This window comes from Nuphar pumila, chromosome 10 (genome assembly GCF_984573655.1).
Source record: "Nuphar pumila chromosome 10, dmNupPumi1.hap1.1, whole genome shotgun sequence".
Taxonomy (NCBI): Eukaryota; Viridiplantae; Streptophyta; class Magnoliopsida; order Nymphaeales; family Nymphaeaceae; genus Nuphar; species Nuphar pumila.
Genome location: NC_143258.1, coordinates 85824934 through 85846114, shown reverse-complemented (window position 1 = coordinate 85846114; position 21181 = coordinate 85824934). Strand labels below are relative to the sequence as shown.

Here is a 21181-nt window from a genome sequence, read left to right as displayed (position 1 = left end):
CCAACCTGTTTACCCGACTCGTTTATTAAATGGGTTAACTGTGTCGTGTCGGGTTACCCATTTAATAAATGGGTTGGGTTCGTGTTTGCCACAGCCGACCCGTTTAATAAATGGGTCGGGTTCGTGTTGAAGTATGCTGACCCGCCAACCCGACCTGATTGCCACCCCTAACCTTAACCATAGATGATGGGGGACCCAAGCCATCTACAACTGATCGGTGTATAGCAGGAGAATTATCAACTATGGACAACCCAGTAGGCAGTGGACCTGGGGGCCCTGCCCCGGCTCACCCCATTTGGATCAAGGATGGAGGACATGAAACGGGGATGAAGGTTAAAATAAAAACCTGTGCGAGGATGGATACGCTTTCTCCCACCCCACCCCGTCTCTAATCCTTCTTTAGGGATGACAATGGACCGAAGGAAAATGGGATCCCATCCCGCCTCACTGTGTTTGGACCGAGGATGGATGACATAAAATGGGGATGGAGGTTAAAATCCAAACCTGTACGGAGATGGAGGGCAAGAGTTTGAGATGGAGTAGGGGTGGAGACCTTATCCCCCGCCCCCAGCCCACCCCAGTCCACTGCCATCCCTATGTCTAAGAGTTGGTAACCTGTCATAAATAAGTTGGCCCCTTAACACTCAGTTTTTTTTTAGAATATTTTTTTTGAACCCCATCCTTCCTTCCTCCCCCGACCTTTATTATTGTTGGATCCTGGTATAAATCCAGTATGACTAAATGGGTCTCACATGGAATCCAATGTCCCACTTAGTGAGCTATTGAGATATGCACCACCAGGATCATGGTGGGACCCATTACACATTGGATTTTCAACACGTTTGGGAATCCAAATGGACAGTTAGGCTGGATAGCGGTTACCCCGAGGAGGTTAAATTCTTCAGCTCCCTGCCTCTGCAAAAAAATCAATTGAAGAGGCTTAAGAATTCCCTCTGGTGCATACCGTTAATCAATCCTCAATCTTTGTCTCCTCGAGTCTTCTATGTGCACACTTCGATCCTAAAACCTACAGTGGTATCAGAACCAAATTGCAGGTGTGCAGGCATTGTAATGGATTTGACACTCACTTAAACCAGGAGATGGAATCATTGATTGTTGCTGCAAAGAGGCCACATCCACCGATGAGGACAAGGTTCTCAGCGGAAGAGCTGAAGCTGGAGGTTTCGGTGGTGGCAAGGGCTAACAGGAGGCCTGCAGCCAACGACGACAACGGCGGAGGCACCTCCTCCCCAGTGCATCACCGAAGAGCAACGGTCATCGAAACTCGGGGACTACATGGAGTGGAGCCGCCCACTTTCTGAGGGCATCCATCCCTTTGCAAGAGCCTCAATGGCCCCAACCATGACATTTACATGTACAACTTCAAAAGCTTTGTCATCACCAGATGATCGAACGACAGATAAAAAAAAAACTCAGACGGTGATTCTATGTATAGCGGGATCGATGGTGCTGCAAGATGCAGAGTGACGGCTCGTCGGTGGAGTCAGAGAATAGTGCAATAAAATTTTGTTGTTGTTGTTTTTTGTTTTGCCTTTACATCGGTGGTGAAGGCTTCACGACTAGTGGGAAGGGTTTTCCCGTCGACGGCGTCACGAAACCGCTTGCCACTGCCGGACACAGAGAAACCTGTGAAAAAGAAAACAATAGAAGAGGAAGGAAAATCCCTACATCTAAGGTAAAAAGAAAACCTTCCTGAATTGGTGTTTGCAACCAATTTTTAGTGGAACAACATACTCAAATCAGGTTAGCTTCCTGACTGAGATCAGAGGAGGCAAAACCCCCTCTGTGTGCAAAATATTTTTTTTTCGTCAATGGTGGTGGTTGCGTGAGAAGCGATTCCTGTCAGTCTCCAACAATCGGCTGTTGAAGACTGAGGCAGAGGGAAAACCATATTTCCACCTAGAGGGGTGCACATGCTTCTGAGGCAAACCCCGATTCGGGGTCTGATCCTGCCATCAGAAAGAGGGAGGGGAAAATCCCTTTCCGTCAAGAGGTCGACGGACTCCGGCGACCCCTACTGACGGTTACAATAAGGTAAAACTCCTTTGTCACAAGGTTACCAGTTTTTTTCGGTGACTTTTGACACTGATTCAGTAAAAATAAAAGAGGTGGAGAGGAGGCTCACAGAGTTAGATGAGAAGAACGTTCAAGACATCAAGATCCCCGGCGGGGGCAACATCCCTATTGTAGGAATATCAGCTACAGGTGATCGGATCTGATTCATGTTCGACCTTAATCGAAACAAGAAGGTAGTGATGTTCGTGTCTCAATTGGTCGCCAATTGGTTGCCTGAGACATTGAAGCCAGAGACAGAGGCACCAATGACTGGGAAATCGAGGAGTTGGAAGTAGAAGATGAGCCAAATGATCAAGAGCATGATGTCGCATCATCGTCGGGAACCTCTTCGATCGGCCACACTGTGTAGCCATTTTTGCAGAGATGGTGGAGAACCCCTTTTTATGGGGTAGTTGCACCGACAGAAATTCACGAAAATAGCAACAGCATTGGCTACAACCATCACCCCATTTTCCTAGCTTCGATGACACCTTCGTCAGCGGCGACATCAGCCAACTTGCCATTACGAGAAAGCATATGGTGATAGCTGGAGATGACACCATTGTTGTCGACGAGAAACAGGACTCCGGCATGATGAAATTCCTTCGCTGGTCATTGGCAGCCAGAGGACGGTGCCACTGCTCTAGGGTGGATGGGATCCCCTAGATGGTAGTGGTTGCTGGATCTCCCAGCGAAGGCGGTGGAGAGGGCGATGATCGTCACCCTCATCCACCCCTTTTCAGTCTCTCTTGTTTCCCCTTTTCGTAAAAAGAGGAAATTGTCCCCTTTTACGAGAAAAAAAAATTGAGAAGGTGAAGCGACCGCTCCTAAAAAGGGAAAACCCTAAGGGGCGGTTAGCTTTTTCTGAGTGATTGTATGAAATTGCCTCTTATTTTTTAAATTTATTTTGGTTTTATCCTTCCATTTTAAAACAGGGGCTCTGCTTTATGAGTAATTTCAGAAACATGTTTTTCTCTGGATATTATCTGAGACAAGGTTGTTCTGTCTATTTTTTTAAAATAGCCTCAGTTTTTATAAATTTATTGAAAACCACCTTAGTTTTCTCAAAATATTTTATCTAAGTTTTTTGGAAAATCACCTAAGTTTCAAAGTTTTATCTTAATATTCTTATTTGTTATTGCTATCCATAAATGTTTTTGACTTTTCTGATTTTGCAGAAAAGTGGTTCTAGTTAGCAGAATACCTCAGACACGTTTGGATCTAGATTGGGTCAAGCTATTCAGGTAACTTCTTATAGACCTTGGTTGGATCCGGTAAAACTTTCTGAACCCAGTTATGATTTGGTTTATATATTTACATTAATATTTTTGGATCCAGAAATATTGTGCTTGCGTATATTTTTATTATATGCATTAATATTTTGTTCATGTTAATAGCTGGACCCAGTATAGTTGATCCAATTTTTATATATATCAAGTTTAATTGTAAGATCTATTAAATATAATGTTTGGGTATAGATTGGACCTGATCGGTATTAAATCAGACGTTTGGATCTAGTAAGGTGACACAGATCTTGACTTTACTACAAAAAAAAATGTTAATTAGCGATGGATTATTCCCATCGCAAATTTGCAACAGATTAGCTAGAGAAAACTAGTCGTCCCTAAAACTGGAATTAGTTGCGAAATTAGCAACACAAAAATTCTGTCTCAAAATCCGTCGCTAATTAGTGACGGAAATATTCTGTCTCAAACTCCATCGCTAATTAGCGATGAAAATATTTCATCTCAAACTTCGTCGCAACTTCACAACGGATGAGCGACAGAATTTTTTCGTCGCTACTTTGCGGTGTTGTTTGAGACATAATGTTTCTGTCGCTACTTTTCGATATCAAACGGCCCATCTAGGGCGCAAAATTCTCTCTCCCTTGCTCTCTCTGTCTGATTACCCCCAAATCGGCTTCTCCACCATCGAATATTTCAACAGGATTTGACCACCATCACCTTCTGCATATATTTTGTAGAAAAAATCCCAGTTCCAAGGGGATTTGCTGGCCATCTACTTTGCATATTCATGAATGTGTGTTACAAAAACTCTGGTTTCTTTTCTCATTCAATACTATGATTATAATGAGTCACCCTTTTTCATTTTGGTGGATTTTTTTTTCTATTTTTTCTTTGCGGATTTTTGTTTTGCAACGTCGCTCCATCACTCGATGTTCCAAGGGGGTTTGCCTGCCACACGCTTGGATTTACAAAGTCATTACTGCATCATCTTTCAGAACCGGTAGCGCAATGAAAAGAGTACCCGAGAGAGGTGTTGAACAACTTAATTTCCTCATTTTTTGGTATGCGATCATTTATCATAACAAACAATGCTTTATTGAAATATGTGCTAATGTTCTGAAAGTATTTATAGGTCTCCCATCGCTTCGCGAGTGCAAACAAGGAGAAGGATGCAAGGGTAGTGTGGCATAAGGTGACTGCCAATCGATTTGTCGACATGCTGCACAATATGAAGATTGCAGCAAAAAAAGTAGCTGGTGGGATAAATGATCCACTGCAATGGAAGAGCCATGGGCCGACTAGTGTCACGAGAGATTATTGGGAGGGCATGTGCGACAAGTGGGTGAGCAATAATTTTTGAAACCGCTCAGCAAAGGTTGCACAAAACCGAGTAGCGATGCCCGATGCGCATCTACACATAGGTGAATCTAGGACTTTTTGGAGCCACCAGAAGAAAATGGTAAGTCATCAATATATATATATATATAAATAGTCAAATTTGTGAGTATTTCTACATACTTATTAATCAATTTTTTATATCATGTCACATTGCAGGAAGCAGAAAAAGGAAGCACTGTGCCTTACAAGGATGTGTTTGTTGAAACACATAAACATAAGAGCATGGGAGATTTTGTATCAGAGAAGGCGAGAACGACAACGATATGTATTTATTGTATTAATAAACATTGTAATATACAAGTTACTTTGAATTATGTTATTATAAATATTGTAATTCTTAATTATTAATTCATATTCTAATTATTACTTTGTACGAGTCATACGAGCAGCAAATGATATAATGATATGGCGATGACTCCACTCAGCATCCGTCTTTTGATCCTACAGCATGGGTGATTGCTACAGGTGAACCCAAAAAGGGTCGTGTGTTCGGGTTTGGGAGTAACATGAACACCACACCAGTCGTTGCCTCCTGCAGCTTAGGCTCATAGAGTTCTCCCGCCAGCATCAACTCCCAATGTCCTATTGACCCTGTTATGTCTTGGGATGGTGTTTATCAGCGTCTTGAGGATAAAATGCAACACTTTTTAAATAAAGTCATTTTCAACCTTGTTCATAATGAGTTGTGCAACTTTTTTCAGGATAGTAGAACTTCATTTGCATTCAACATGAGCTCAGGTACCCGTCAGGTATGCATGATTGAGTTGCTATAAATTTTTTCTTATAATTTTGTTAATGTCCTTCTGTTTATTACTAGTTTATTTGTCATTCATCCATTTACTTTGTTGCATTAGATTAGATGGATTGCATATAATTTATTTCATTATGTTTTGTTTATAAATACTAACATTTTGGTTCTCTTTTGTAGGACGATGAAGATGATTAGCGTAGAGGAACTGATGGAGGCATGGAGGAAGGGGCAAATCGAGAAAATGAAGAGGATGATGCCCAAAATCTTGGCGAGGATTACATTTTTTTGTTTAATTTATTTGACAAACTTGTAACTAATTATAACTTCACAAGGACTGTACTTGGTAGTTAAAGTTTGCTTAACTTAGCATTTTTGTTTAATTTTTTAAGCATTTTTTATTTGTATTATTTTTTTTAAGCAGAATATATGAATTGTGCGAGAAATATTTCTTGATTTTCAAAATATTTAAAAAATAAATAAAATTTTTATAACAAATTAGCGATGGAGTAGCGATGGATAATATTCGTCACTGCTCCGTCGCCAATTTGAGGTAGTCGTCGGTTTACGGCAGAACTTAAGCCATCGCTACTCCGTCGCTAATTAGCGATGAACATTAGCGACGGATATTCATCCGTCGATGAATGGTAGCAACGGAAAAAATGACAGCTTAAATTATGTCGCTTAACCAAATCAATCATCGTTTAACGATGAATTTGTGACGTACATGATCTGTCGCTAAGTCGTCGCAACATAGCGATGGATTGGCGGCAGATAAATTTCGTCGCAATTTAGCGACTAGGGTTATGCAACGGATGATATCCATCGCTAGTTCATCTTAAAATTCATAGTAAACATGTACAGCGACGGATAGCATCCGTCGCCATTACGCATTTTTCTTGTAGTGTATCAGGTGAGATATTTGGATCAAATAATGATATATATTTTGTATGAATCCAGGGTTTACACGGTCAAATCCAGATAAGTACAATACTTGATGTATAATATGGATTCATTGGTATTTAAAATATATGGTTTCGAATATGGATTTGGTTTATGGACAAATCCTGTAAGATCCATGGTTTTATTTAAACTTGTATGAAGATCCATTTTAATATGGATCGTGTTAGACTTGATAGATAACATTTCAAGTCGGATTTGGATATGGAATCCTTTAAATGCAATAAAATTATATATATATATATATGTGTGTGTGTGTGTGTGTGTGTGTGTGTGGATTCGGTAATGAATTTGAACTTAAATGTTCAAACTTATGGTTTGCTTAAAGTCTGGTAATTGACTTATCATATTTGGCATATCCAAATGCTATAATGGATCTGGTGCATATCTAAATTGGATTTAAGTATGAGATTTATGACTTACTTTATGATGAAAAAAAACCTAGTTTGCGAATAACCTCATGAAGGGGAAATCCAATTAGTGTATCTAAAACCACATGATGTCATATCTTAATGCAAATATTGCTTAAATGCAATGCATTGAAAAAGTGAACAAAATTATAATTTTACACATGCATGTAAAGATATTTATGTGTATATAATGCTAAATAACAATGCTCCCTATGGTATGCTTGTATAAATGCATGAAGAGATATTTTTGTTTTCATACATAAAATGCTAAATAGTGTTGGTCAGACACACTTGTAACTATTGGATCCAGATATACTAATTTAAAATGATCAGGTAGTGATCAATATATGATAATGTATATGAAAAGTGGGAGTATTTGCTATGTTTGACAAATCATAAATTTTTTATTTTCATGGTACTCCACTAGTGTGCATGCCTATGGTAGAGTCATGGAAGAGCCAAAGAACCCCATGACTATGTGAGACCCACATTATGATGTATTTGTGGAATGCATGACTTAATATGTAGAGAATGGTGAATATTTAAAATTTATGACATGATGAAAAAATAACCTAGTTTGTGAATAACCTCATAATAAGAATATATCATGAAGAAAAAATTCAACTAGCATATGTAAACCTCATAATGTCATGAGTGCAATACATAATGCACTGGTTATGATAAATATGGGTGTTTGTCCCATATGGTCAAGTGAGAGATGTTGGATCCTGGTATTGATCAAGTTTGACCAAATGGGTCTCACATGGAATCTAATGTTCTACTTAGTGGGCTATTGAGATATGCACTACCAGGATCATGGTGGGACCCATTACACATTGAATTTTCAGCATGTTTGGGAATTCAATGGGACAGTTAGGCTGGATAACGGCTACCCAGGAAAGGTTAAATTCTCCAGCCCCCTGCCTTTGCAAAAAAAATCAACTGAAGAGGCTTAAGAATCTCCTCTGATGCAGACCGTTAATCGATCCTCAATCTTTTTCTCCTCGAGTCTTCTATGCGCACACCCCGATCCTAAAACCTATAATTATAAATATGGACAAATCTATATCAGATCAAAAAACAAGGAGCCCTCCTCCGTACCAGACTTCTCCTCCTGCTCATACGCAGGCTGAAGGAGCTGTATTGAAGGAAAATTAGGAAGAAAATGTAACCTTGGGAGCACTCTACTAACCACTGCAAAACGGGGAGTCAGCCTTCTTCTTCCCACCTTAATCGTCGTCAGCCATCTGCATAATCAAAGCTTTTGCAGAATATAAAAGTTCGTTTGGACACATTGTCTACAACTTTAGCGGTTAGTTTTAAAAATGAGCCTAACTTCATAAAATTCCTGATATAGACTACAATTTTCTGAAAATTTGTTAAAAAGGGACTCACCAACATCGTCATTAATCACATTGAAAAACATGATTCTTCTTTAGTTTCCTATAATCTTTTTTGAAAATGAACAACACTCGTTCATTCTCAATAAGGAAGAAAATGGTAAATATTTTGAATTTTTTATTGTGAAGGTTATTGTTGTTATTTGACTTATAATTTAAATGTGGGCCCCTATTTGGCACCTTCCAAAAACAGAAAAAGAAGAGAAGTATATATTAGTAGATTCAGAAACAGTAGGTTCATTTTTCTAAATAAAGGGCAAATAATAGGCTTCTAAAAGAAAGTTTCGTGCAAATTGTAAGGAGATTTTACTTGGTATTGTTTTAACCTGGCTGAATAGGCAAATAGAAAAGGCAGAATCTTGTTTGACAGTAGCTTTCAGGAAAGAAGTGGTGCATATTAGGAAAGCCCGAAATGTGAAGTGCAGTTTTGGGCACTGAACTAATTAAATTTTCTCTTGTTTTCATATATATATATATATATATATATGTGTGTGTGTGTGTGTGTTTTTTGGGAAATTTTCCTTATCTTACAATCTTTCAGCTGCCGATATTTTGCCGATTTTTGCTTTGTTGCGTACCATAACTTTGCCGATGGTGAAACTTACAACGTTGAGAGATTGACTAAGAAATTGAATTATTCACAAATAGCTTTCATAATTAATACTCTAAACATGTTTTGCCCCCAACCACTGGACCACGCCTCCTTCACTTGACATCTCACGGCACAGATGGGCAATGAATTGCTCTTCCATGGGCTAACAGCTCGATCCAAGTAAGGTGTACAACAGCTCCAGCTCAAGATCCGGTTTGTGTACAATAACAGTATCAGAGTCCGGGTCCATACCCAAAGTCCAGATCCTACAAGAAGTAACAGAGATCCATACAGATACGCTTTTCAACCTAGCCTGTTTTGGTGGTAGGGTTAACAAATGATCTCATAGGAGCCAAACGTCCATCCGATCCGAATTTGTCTTGTCAGATTTGATAGACAAAGTAGCATCCAATTAATAATTAATGGATTACATATGGATAATTACATATCAATCATGTCTGAAATTAGTTGGTATTGCATTCTCCTATTCAATTCCGAATTCAATTAGGTAATCGGATTCAGTAATGCATACATCAGTCTTTTGACCAAAAACTATTCTTTCATATTTTAAAAGAAAAAAATATAATTTTCTTGAAATAATATTAAAAATATTTAAGAAATTTTTTAAGAATATTAACATAATGGCTGCATGTGTCCGGTCGTGTTACCAGGGACACACTCAAAATACCGTGCCCTTGTGACGTTGGTTCTCATACTCGTGCCCTTCTTTTTTCTTTCTGACCTGGTTTTTCTAAAATTAAGACCGAGCTAAACATGCATATGTTATCTGCCGATTTTTTGACCCAATTCTTCTTTGGCGTTTCTTTGTCTTTCCTTATATAAATGGAAAGAAAGATGAGAGGAGATCCAACTTAGCACACCGCACGGCGCTTCTTGGCATCAAGAAATGCGTGTAATCCCTGTGTTCTTTTCCATCATCATCACCACCCTCAAAGTCATCTTCCGATTGCTCAGATGGATTTTCATGCTGATCGTTGTCATCATCTACATCGCCAAAGCCATCTTTCCAGTACTCCAACGAATTTTCAGGGGGATCGTCGTGGTCATATTCTCCATCGCCAAAGCCATCTTCCGAGTACTCAGATGGTCTTTTGGGCTGATCATCCCGTGGTCGCCATTACCACCGCGATCAGAGTCACCAACGGAAAGCAGATTCGACGAGTACGATGTGTTTTTGAGCTTTAGTGGTCAGGACACTCGAAAGGGTTTCACAGGCCATCTCCATCAAGACTTAGAAGACAAGGGCATTCGTGCCTTCATTGACAAGAGGGATTTGGGGAAGGGTCATAAGATCGAGGAGCTGCTCAGTTACATCCAGAAATCTAAGATCTTTGTGCCCATCTTCTCCAAGCACTACGCGGAATCAAAGTGGTGCCTACAGGAGATAACCAAGATCGTGGAGGTAACCACGATGGATGATCGCAAGAAGAGAATTGTTCCCGTGTTCTTTGATGTAGAACCTTCCGATATTCGTCACCAGACCGGGCCATTTGAGACTGCGTTTAAGAAGCATCAAGAGGAACGTGACAAAGAGGAGGTAAAGAAGTGGAGGAAGGCCTTGAGCGCAGTTGCAGAAATCTCTGGATTCAACCTCCAAAACGATGCAAATGGGTACATAACATCTCTCTCTCTCTCTCTCTCTCTCTCTCTCTCTCTCTCTCTCTCTCTCTCTCTCTCTCTCTCTCTCTCTCTCTCTCTCTCTTACAGTGTGAAAACCATCATCTCACTGGAAAGTATAACCAGTGCTCGGCTGAGTACCATGCCAAGGTACTTGGCCCAATCACTGCCATATGCAGATCAGATGCTTTTAAAGAACGAGATACAATGATCTCCTAATCAAAAGGTGGCGTTAGGACCTTCCAAAAACAATAATTTTAGGTGTTTTACGTTAGATATGAATCGTTTATCATTGCTTATTTATTAAGAAGCAAGCTTCCTTACAAACTGATTCCATGTAAAAATGTAAATATTTTGTCATTAAATTTTAGTACAATATCAACCATTGATTTTTTTACCTCTTTAAAATACACAATTAAGCATAATCAAGCTTTATCAAAAATATGTTTTTTATTGAATAAACAATGATAAATGCATCCAACGGCTCAGATACAGCATAAAACATCTAAAACTATGAATTTTGGATGGACCTAACATGACCTAACAAAAAACATGGGCAGCACAATCCCCATTCTTATATATATATATATATAAAGAGAGAGAGAGAGAACTGAACATATTAGGCCTCATTTCTCGTTTTGCCCCGTTCTACCCAATATGTTTTAAGTGTTTTATGATAGATCTGAACCATTAGATGTGTTTAGCATGAGCGATTTAGTGAGAATCGACTTTTGAATATGTAACTTTTTTACAATTAGCCAAAAAAAATATAAAACCACACACTTTTCCACTTTTTTACAATTAATAGCAGTTTCTGATCGCTGTAAAAGGTTCCAGCGAAAACTGCAACCTTTAGTGGCGGTCAGAAGTCTGTCATTAAAGGCTGGGACTGGGGCCTTTAATTACAGATTTTTTCCGCCTCTAAAGGTTCCAGTTTCCTCACTAAAAGCAAAAAACTTGCAAAAACAGTGTTTTGCCCGTTTTTTGGTAGCTTGTCCATCAAAGCCGGGCGCAGATCAGGTAATGCTGAACATGAGCGTTTTGCTCATGCTGACATCGTGGCCGTCTGTTTGCATTTTGGATGAATGCCACGTGGTTTTGTTGACTTTTGTGCTTTTTAAAATGCAAATCGGATGGCCACGATGTCAGCATGAGCAAAAACGCTCATGTTCAGCATGACCTGATCCGCTTCCATCAAAGCCACGATGGATGGCCCTGGTGTTTGTGCTGGTAGCTGCACAACTACCATTTTTTCTATATATATTCCACATTTCTCGTTCTGCCATATAGGTTTTAAGTATTTTGTGATAGATCTGAACCCTTAGATGTCTTTAGCATGCTCTATTTAGTAAGAACCCACTCATGGATCATGTTTTTTCAAAGAAAACATATTTTTATGAGCTGGAAAAAAAAAGTACCTTCATAGCCGTTAATTTTGGATCACCATAAAAACTTGTATACTTGTTAGATTTCGGCAATCCAAAAGCCAGTTCCCACTAAACAAAACCTATAGGTCTCATTTATGGTGTTAGATGTGAGAAACAAAAATTAAAACTGCCATCTTTGAAGGGGGCCTAACGAGACCTAATGAAAAAGGGCCTAAGGAGCACATTATATATATATATATATGGTGGTTATGTATCACCATAAAGTGGTACACTCTCTTTGCATGGATGTAGCCATCAAATGGTATATCTAACCATACAAATATATTTAGTATGGTTTATTTTCTTTCTTAGATGATTTTATCATGTCTAATACATCATCAGATTCATTTTTTAAGTAGTGAAAATCGACAATTCATAATTCATAAAAATAAGGGTGATTTAAAAATAATATAAAATATCATATTTCAGTCAACTTTAACTCATGAAAATACCAAATAGAATATGTTAAATATGATACATAAGTTGGATTTTGCTTTTGAAGCTCAGATTTCCGTAAATCAAGTGTGTACCACCATAAATTATGGTAAAAAAGTGTCACCATAGAAGCACCTTATATATTTATACAGGGTTTATGTTTGGTACAAACGGTTATTCCAACAATAGTTTGAATCTCATGATTAGTTGTTTTGACACAATCAAACTTCATGTGTTCAACATGCTCGATTTAGTAGGAATCGACTCTTGGATCATGTTCTTTCGACAAAAAAATTATGGTTTTATAAGTCTAGACAAATTGATGTCTTTATAGCCTTTGATTTTTGGATTGTCGAAAAAACCTGTATACAAGCCAGATTCTGGAGATTCAAAAGTCAGTTTTCACTAAATGAAATATATACATCACATCTATGGTGTTAGATGTGAGAAAAAACTCAAACAAAGTTTCTGCCCCATTTGTGAAGTCCTTTGCAAATACAAATGACTCTGATAAATCTTAACCCATCCCCCCCTAATTATAATCCACACACACACACACACACACACACATATATATATATATATATATATAGAGAGAGAGAGAGAGGTGGTAGTTGCTAACCACTTTTCTAGCTAAACGCCCAGTTAACTACTCTTTACAAGGGTTTTGCTCTTGTTTTACATAAATTTGTCCATCCAGAAGCGTTCAAATTTAAGAGGAAACAACACTTGGATCATTTTTTATAAAAACCATGATTTTTAAGCCTTGAATATTTAAAAAAATCTTAAATCATCGATTTTTTAAAGCTTATAAAAACCTACCTGCATGTCAAAAAAAGATGATGCAAGCATGTAGAACACGAGCAGTCAGATTTAAAAAAAACATGAAAAAACCCTTTGAAAGTGTGATTAGCTATACGGTTATCTAGAAAAGTGGTTAGCATATAGGACCTTACACACACACACACACACACACACACACACACACACACATATATATATATATATATAGTAGAGTAGTTGCTTACATCGATATGTGACTACTGCAGCCTAGGGGCTTTTGAGGGGTCTTTTCCATGTTTTTCTCTAATCTAACCATACAAATGTGTTCTATTTGTTTGGCTTTATTGGAATAGACCATTGCTTTATTCAATTTTGATTCACTTGTAGGGTTTTATCAGTTTTAAACATGGGCGATGTAAAATTTTTATATCATAAATGTTTAAGGCCTAAAAAATCATTTTTTATCGAAAAAATAGGATCCAAGTATCGTTTTCTATCAAATCGACGATACCGAATGCATTTGCAATGTCAGATTTGGGAAAAACAACTTGAAAACCATCATGAAAAGGTAGCTACTCTCTCTCTCTCTCTCTGAGTCTGTAGTTCATCTATCTTGGTGTGGCTCGTGCACCGCAGCTAGGGCGGCTACTCGTTGTGTTGTTAAGTGTCGCCGCTTGTCTCGAGCAATTAAATCATGGCTTATCTTGAGGCATTTTAGTATTTGAATGATTGGGGGCGCGAGCTGTCGTTGATCCATCAGTTTCTCTCAGATTTGGCCTCCTTGTCAAACTCCGATATTGCCAGTCTGAATGCTAGATCCGCAAATTTGACTCTGCTATTATGGTTGTGGTACATGAAAGAGAAGATTCGCTGGGGGCAGCAGTCACGTGCTATTTGGCTTAAAGCAGGTGACATAAATACTCACTTTTTCCATTTCGTTGCCTCTCATAGGCATCAGAGGCAGGTCATTCCTTCCATCGGCATTGAAGGTGTCTACCATTATGGGGATCACGTTCTCCCAGCGATGATCGATTTCTTCATCAAGCTTTATGCCAGAAATCCCTCGGCCGGTGGGTCGATGGGTATGGAATTTGTTCGTTGCATCGACCACGCGTTATCCAAGTCTTTGCAGGTATCCTTTTCTGAAAAGAAAATCTTTGCGACAGTAACAACTTTATCCGGTTGGAAAGCCCCTGGTTTTGATGGTTATCTTGTGAACTTCTATCGCACCTTTTGGATGTGCGTTAAGGGTGATATTCTGAGTATGTTCGTTGAGTTTCACCGCAACAGTCGGTTACCATCTATCTATCACCTGTCCATTGTATCTCTTATTCTGAAAGATGCTACGTCGATGGACATAGCGCGGTACCATCCCATCTCTGTCTTAGGGGGAATCTACCAGATCATCGCCAAGGTATTGGCTACCAGGATGCGTTCTGTCGCTAATCGTATTTTTTCATATGCTCAATTTGCCTTCATTCCCCATAGACGGCTGCAACATTCGTTTATTCTGGTCATAGAGGTGGTTCACTCTCTCAAGTCCAGCAAGAGGTCGTTCTTTACTCTTAAGCTTGACTTCCACAAAGCTTATGACTCAGTGCACTAACCTTTCCTCTTTCACATGTTGGAGAACTTTGAATTTTGTCGTCGCTTCTCTAGTTGGGTGCGTGAGTTGGTCACTATAATGCACAATCCCAAATTCAGATTAACAGGGTCCATGGTAAGCAGTTCAAGCTCAAGCGTGGTATTCGACAAGGATGCCCTTGTCCCCTTTGCTTTTTAACATCGTTTCTAAAGGCATTGTGGTCTTATTCAAGAGGGTCGTGGAGGTGTGGTTTTATTAAGTTACTAGGAGTTCAAGAGTTTCAGAGCAATATTCTTACGTCAATGACATGATTATTTTTGGCGTTGGCTCCATCCAACAAATGTTAAAAGTCAAGCTCATCATCCTCTTTTTCCTATTGATGCCGGGCCTCTCGCCGAACAATGATAAGTGTTGCATTTCCATGATCAATGTTCCTCCGCATATGCAGACCATCGGTCAGAAGATCTTTCAGTGCGCCACTTCGGATAAGTTTTTCTCCTACCTTGGTCTGCCGCTTCAGCTCTCACGTATTCCATCGGTTGCTTGGAACACCACTCTCTAAAAGGTTCAGACTAAGATTTCAACCTGGCAAGCCTCCTACCTTTCGATTGTCGACAGGCTTACCCTCATCAAGCATGTTTTAAATGTGATGCCAGATTTTTTATGTCTATGTTCCTTATGCCTATGAGGATCAATAAGAAGTTCTCTGGGTTATTGACCAGGTTTCTGTGGTCTGAGCAAGGTAACAATAAAAAGCATCACCTTTTGGGTTGGGACAATATAAGGTTGTTGCAGAATAGATGGGGGTTGGGGATTTCGGACTCTAGGTTAAGAAGTATTGTTCTAGTTGTTATGCAAAGCTGGCTTGCACACCAACTAGGGTCCCCTTGCAAACTTCCTTTTGGCTAAATACGGATCGATGGAGTCTTTGTTTGGGGGTCAGCGCGCGATTAGGTCACCCCTTTCGCATCTGCGTAGATCGTGGATTCAAGCTTGGTCTGCTGTGTGGGGGTGGTGAGGGCGACGACATCGCTCAAAGCTAGTTTCTTTATAAAGTGATCACCTCGAATGACTCCTTTACCTTTCTCTCATTCCGGCAGGTGTGAATCGATTCCCTACGAGTATTATCTGGGGCAAAGGTCCTCCTCCGAGAAAGCGCTTTCTTGCTTAGCTTATTCTGCAAGATCGGGTGCAGACGGATAGCTTCCTCAAGTCTATAGGTTTTTGTATTGTGAGTAAATGTGCTCTCTACGAGGGGGCTGAGGAATCTGCACTGCACTTATTTTGAGAATGCCAGGTCTTTTAGAATATCTTTAAGGTTACCTGGAATAAGCCGGTCATGTGCGTGCGCTAGGAGTCTTTTGTTGTGGACCTCTTGTGGGGCCCCCAGCCAGTTCATAGATGCAAAAGTTGGCGGATCGTTTGGAGAACTTGCACTACAAGAATCCTGTGTATTAGTGATGACCTATATCCGTCACTAATTCATCGCTAATCCGTCGCTAAACATCTTAGCGATGGATTAGCGTCGAATAACTTTCATCACAAATTTTTTTACGCTAATTAGCGACGGAATATATCTGTCGCCCAGTCCGTCACTAAGTAGCGACGAAATGTATCTGTCGCCAGTTCCTTCGCTAAGTTACGACGGAATAACGAATGCAAAATCCGTCGCAAGGCCGTCGTTACTGTGCGGCGACTTCGATTTTACGATCGATTCATAGTCGTCGCTAATCCATCACTACATTCATCGTTAATAGTAATTAGTGACAGATATATCCGTCGCTAATTCATCGCGAATGAGGAAAAAATTTAAAAAAAAATATTTGAAAATTAAATATTGAGAACAATTTTCTCATAATACAATTTATATTTCCTGTGAATAAAAAACAAAGTACACATCAAAATATATATAAAAGGAAACTAAAACAATTAATCGATTCACTGTAAAATTCGCAAGTTCTTATTATTTACAATTCAACATTTATAATTTTGAAACAAAAAAAAGGTAGAATAAATTCAACACATGAATCTAATCATCGCCAAGATTTTGTGCGTCCTCTAGTTCATTGTCTTGATCTGTCCCTTCAGCTCCACTATGTTGATTATCGCCAGGAACCTACACAAGAAAAGAAAGGTCAGTATTGATAAACAAAATATATTGAAATAAATTATACTCTATATGTGATTCTATCATCCTCATATGTGTTTTAAGGCAGTAAAAAAACTGCATATGTGATTCTATCATGCTCATATGTGTTCAAAGGCAGTAAAAAAAATATATATGTGATTTTATCATGCTCATATGTATTCTTAAGGCAGTAAAAAAAACTATATGTGATTCAGTCATGCTCATATTTGCTCTAAGGCAGTAAAAAAAATGTATATGTGATTCTACCATGCTCATATGTGTTCTAAGGGAGTAAAAAAACTTTATATGTGATTCAATCATGCTCATATGTGTTCTAAGGCAGTCAAAAAAACTCTATATGTGATTCTATGATGATCATATATGTTCTAAGGCAGGCAAAAAACTGTATATGTGATTCTATCATGCTCATATGAGCTCTAAAGGCAGTCAAAAAAACTGTATATGCGATTCTAACATGCTCATATGTGCTCTAAGGTACTCAAAAAACTTTATATGTGATTTTATCATGCTCATATGTGTTCTAAGGCAGACAAAAAACTATATATGTGATTATATCATGCTCATATGTGTTCTAAGGCAGTCAAAAAAACTCTATATGTGATTCTACCATGCTCATATGTGTTCTAAGGCAGTAAAAAAACTTTATATGTGATTCTATCATGCTCATATGTGTTCTAAGGCAGTCAAAAAACTTTATATGTGATTCAATCATGCTCATATGTGCTCTAAGGCAGTCAAAAAATTTGTATATGTGATTATATCATGCCCATATGTGCTCTAAGGCAGTCAAAAAACTTTATATGTGATTCTATCATGCTCATATGTGTTCTAAGGCAGACAAAAAACTATATATGTGATTCTATCATCCTCATATGTGTTCTAAGGCAGACAAAAAACTATATATGTGATTATATCATGCTCATATGTGTTCTAAGGTAGTAAAAAAAACTCTATATCTGATTTTATCATGCTCATATGTGTTCTAAGGCAGTTAAAAAACTTTATATGTGAGTCAATCATGCTCATATGTATTCTAAAAGCAGTAAAAAAACTGTTTTGTTGATTCTATCATGCTCATATGTGATCTACAGCAGTAAAAAAACTGTATATCTGATTCTATCGTGCTCATATGTGTTCAAAGGCAGTAAAAATATTATGCTAAAATATTATATAAAAGTTCAGTCTTGTTAAACAAAATATACTGAAATAAATTATATCCAATGTACCTAACTTAAGGCAATCAAAGTTATATGAAATCTAACGACATGCAATATATCACATGAAACTTTCATACCTGAGAGGCACCTACAATCGAAGTTCCCCTGTTCTGCAAAAAACTGTTGAACTCATCTCAGAGAACGTCGACAATTGTTTCATGGAAATAGTCACGCATTATGTCCTTAACGATCTGACATACATCATCACCGAAAAAAATAGGATGCTTGGAGCTGATGTCGACGGGAGAAGTCTATGAACCGTGACTGGAGGAAGCAACGACTGGTGAGGTGTTCATATTACTCTCAAACTCAAACACACGACCCTTTTTAGGTTCACCTGCTGCAGTCACCCATGCTGCAGGATCAAATGATGGATGCTGAGTAGAGTCATCGCCATATCACTTTACCATCTGTTGCTCATATGCCTCCTAAAAAATAATGTTTACAGTATGCATTAATAATTAAGAATTACAATGTTTATAATAACTTGTATATTATAATGATTATTAAGACAATAAATGCATACCATTGTCGTTCTCGCCTTCTCTGATACAAATTGTCCCGTGATCTTACGTTTATGTGTTTCAACAAACACATCCTTGTATGTCACAATGCCTCCTTTTTCTGCTTCCTGCGAAGTGAAATGATAAAAGATTTTGTTAACAGGTTTGCAACAATATTTATAAAATTGACAATATATATATTGATGAGTTACCATTTTCTTCAGGCAGCTCCCTAAAGTCCTAGATTCACCTGTGTGTAGATGGGCTTCAGGCATTTTTGCTCGATTTTGTGCAGCCTTCACTGAGCGGTTTTGAAATGCATCTCTCGCCCACTTGTCGCAAATTCCATCCCAATAATCTCTCCTGAAAGTAATAGGGTCATGGCCCTTCCACTATAGTGGATCATCTATTCCGCCAGATGCTTTTTTTGCTGCAGTCTTCATATTGTGCAGCATTTCTGCAAATCGATTAGCAGCCACCTTCTGTCATACCTTCCTTGCATGATGTTCCTCTATCATAGTCGCAAAGCGTTTCGAAGCTTATATATATTTTCAGAAAGTTAGTAGACATGACTATAACAAAAAATTAAATATGAAACACATTAACTATGACAAACAACTGTATACCATGAATGAGGACAACAATCTGTCTATCACCTCTTTTGGTTACTGTTTTCATTGAGCGATCGATCCTGGTAGATGTTAAAAAGTGAATTTCTAATATCGCGTACTACTTCTTGTGGCTCAAACCTCATGCTGCACATGAATTGGTACACAGTAAATATCAATATACAATATTTAAAAGATATGCAATAAGTGAAAATGAAATACTTACAGTCGATTATCGATATACACTATTCGAATGAGCCTTCTTGTGCCTGACTGAGAAGACTTTGCATCCTGTGTTGACTCCTGACTTGTATGATCAACTGGTGCAGGTGGGTCATGTACAGGCGAAACATTATCTGCAAAAAAATACGTTAGAAATTCTCTGAATGCGTATTTCAACTAATCAAGCATCCAATTAGTTAAATGATATACCTATCAAAGGAGCTCGTGAAGATGAAGGCTGAGCCTGACTACTACTAGATGAACGACCACTGTAAGCTCCACGAACCATATTCTAACAAATAAAAAATGTCATGCAATACATTCAAATTGTTTCAAATCATTCGCATCAATGCAATACATTTCAATACATTCAAATAATTCAAATCAAATATTACAATACATTCAAATCATTGGAATACCTGCAAATCATTCACATCATTGCAATACATTCAAATCATTCACATCAAGTATTGTAATACATTCAAATCATTCACATCAAGTATTACAATACATTCAAATAATTCAAATCATTCACATCAAGTATTGCAATACATTCAAATAGAGGTTTGTATTACAAGATTTTGCTCACTAGCTTGAGAATTCTTCCTCATCACTTGTTTGACTTTCATATTCTTCTTCTTCTTCATCTTCTTCTTCTTCTTCTTCTTCTTCTTCTTTTTCTTCTTCTTCTTCTTCTTCTTCTTATTCATCATCTTCTTCGTTGTTTGCCCATCCACTTGCTATATCATTTGGATCACATTCTTCTATGAATGTTTCATCGACCAATGGACATATGACATGCATATCATGCGCAACATCGTGACCATAAGAGAAGTCATAGATATCATCTGATTGATAGTAATCACTCTCTTCAGTTAACTTGTCTTCCTGTAACTGATCATACTCAGGGTATAGTTTGGACTTCACCTTGCAAACTGCCCACCATTTATTTCTATCTGACTTTTTTGTACTCGGATATGAAGTATAATAAACTTGTTGAGCTTGCGAGGCTAATGTGAATGATTCATATGTTACAAACCTTGATTTATGATTCACCTCCACAATGCCTGAGACTTTGTTGACTCTTGTTGCAGTTGGATCAAACCAATGACACTTGAATAAAGTTACCCTATTATTTATGCCTAATTAAGTCAACTACATTATTTCTTCTATAACACCGTAGTAATCATGTTCATTTTCACCGTAGTTGCTACCCTTGACACACGCGCCACTATTCATCATTGATTTGTTTATACCGTAATCTTTTGTATGGAATCGATAACCATTTACGATGTACCTGTTGTAACATTGCACAACTTTGGTCGGACCATTTTGTAAATCACATATTCCTTGTTCTTTAACATCACCATGGTGGACCTACACACAAACATAAACAATGATTGTGATCACGACCAATTAAGTAACTTAGTGTTGTTTACAAGTACACAATTTATGTGAGTGCCCTTACCAACTGTTTCAACCACTCCACAAACTTAGTTTCACGTTCTTTTTGTACTTCTGCATCAATGAGATGTGAAATTTTTCTTCATAACTCCAGATCAAATCGTCTGCAAACCACAAATACTTATATTATCGAACTATGTATGCACGTATAGAACATAAAAGGATTTAGAATTATGTTGCGTCTACATATACTTACTCGATGTATGGGTCGATCGCTGAGCAATTAAAAAGAATATAGATGTGTGTTGCATCTTGCTCTCGATCTGTCAAGAGTCTTGATCGGCAACTACCAAATGCATGCCCAAGTGGTTGAAATATT

The 21181-nt window shown here is 38.2% G+C and overlaps 1 protein-coding gene across 1 annotated transcript in view; it reads left to right on the top strand.

Annotated features, from left to right (window-relative positions):
- The first annotated feature begins 9711 nt into the window (after positions 1-9711).
- The window catches only part of LOC149827173 (uncharacterized), a 40569-nt gene continuing 29099 nt past the window's right edge, over positions 9712-21181 (top strand). Inside the window, exon 1 of the mRNA XM_090018456.1 lies at positions 9712-10463. Coding sequence (XP_089874582.1) covers positions 9739-10463 — 725 coding nt within the window. The 5' untranslated portion in view covers positions 9712-9738. The remainder of the gene's footprint in view (positions 10464-21181) is intronic.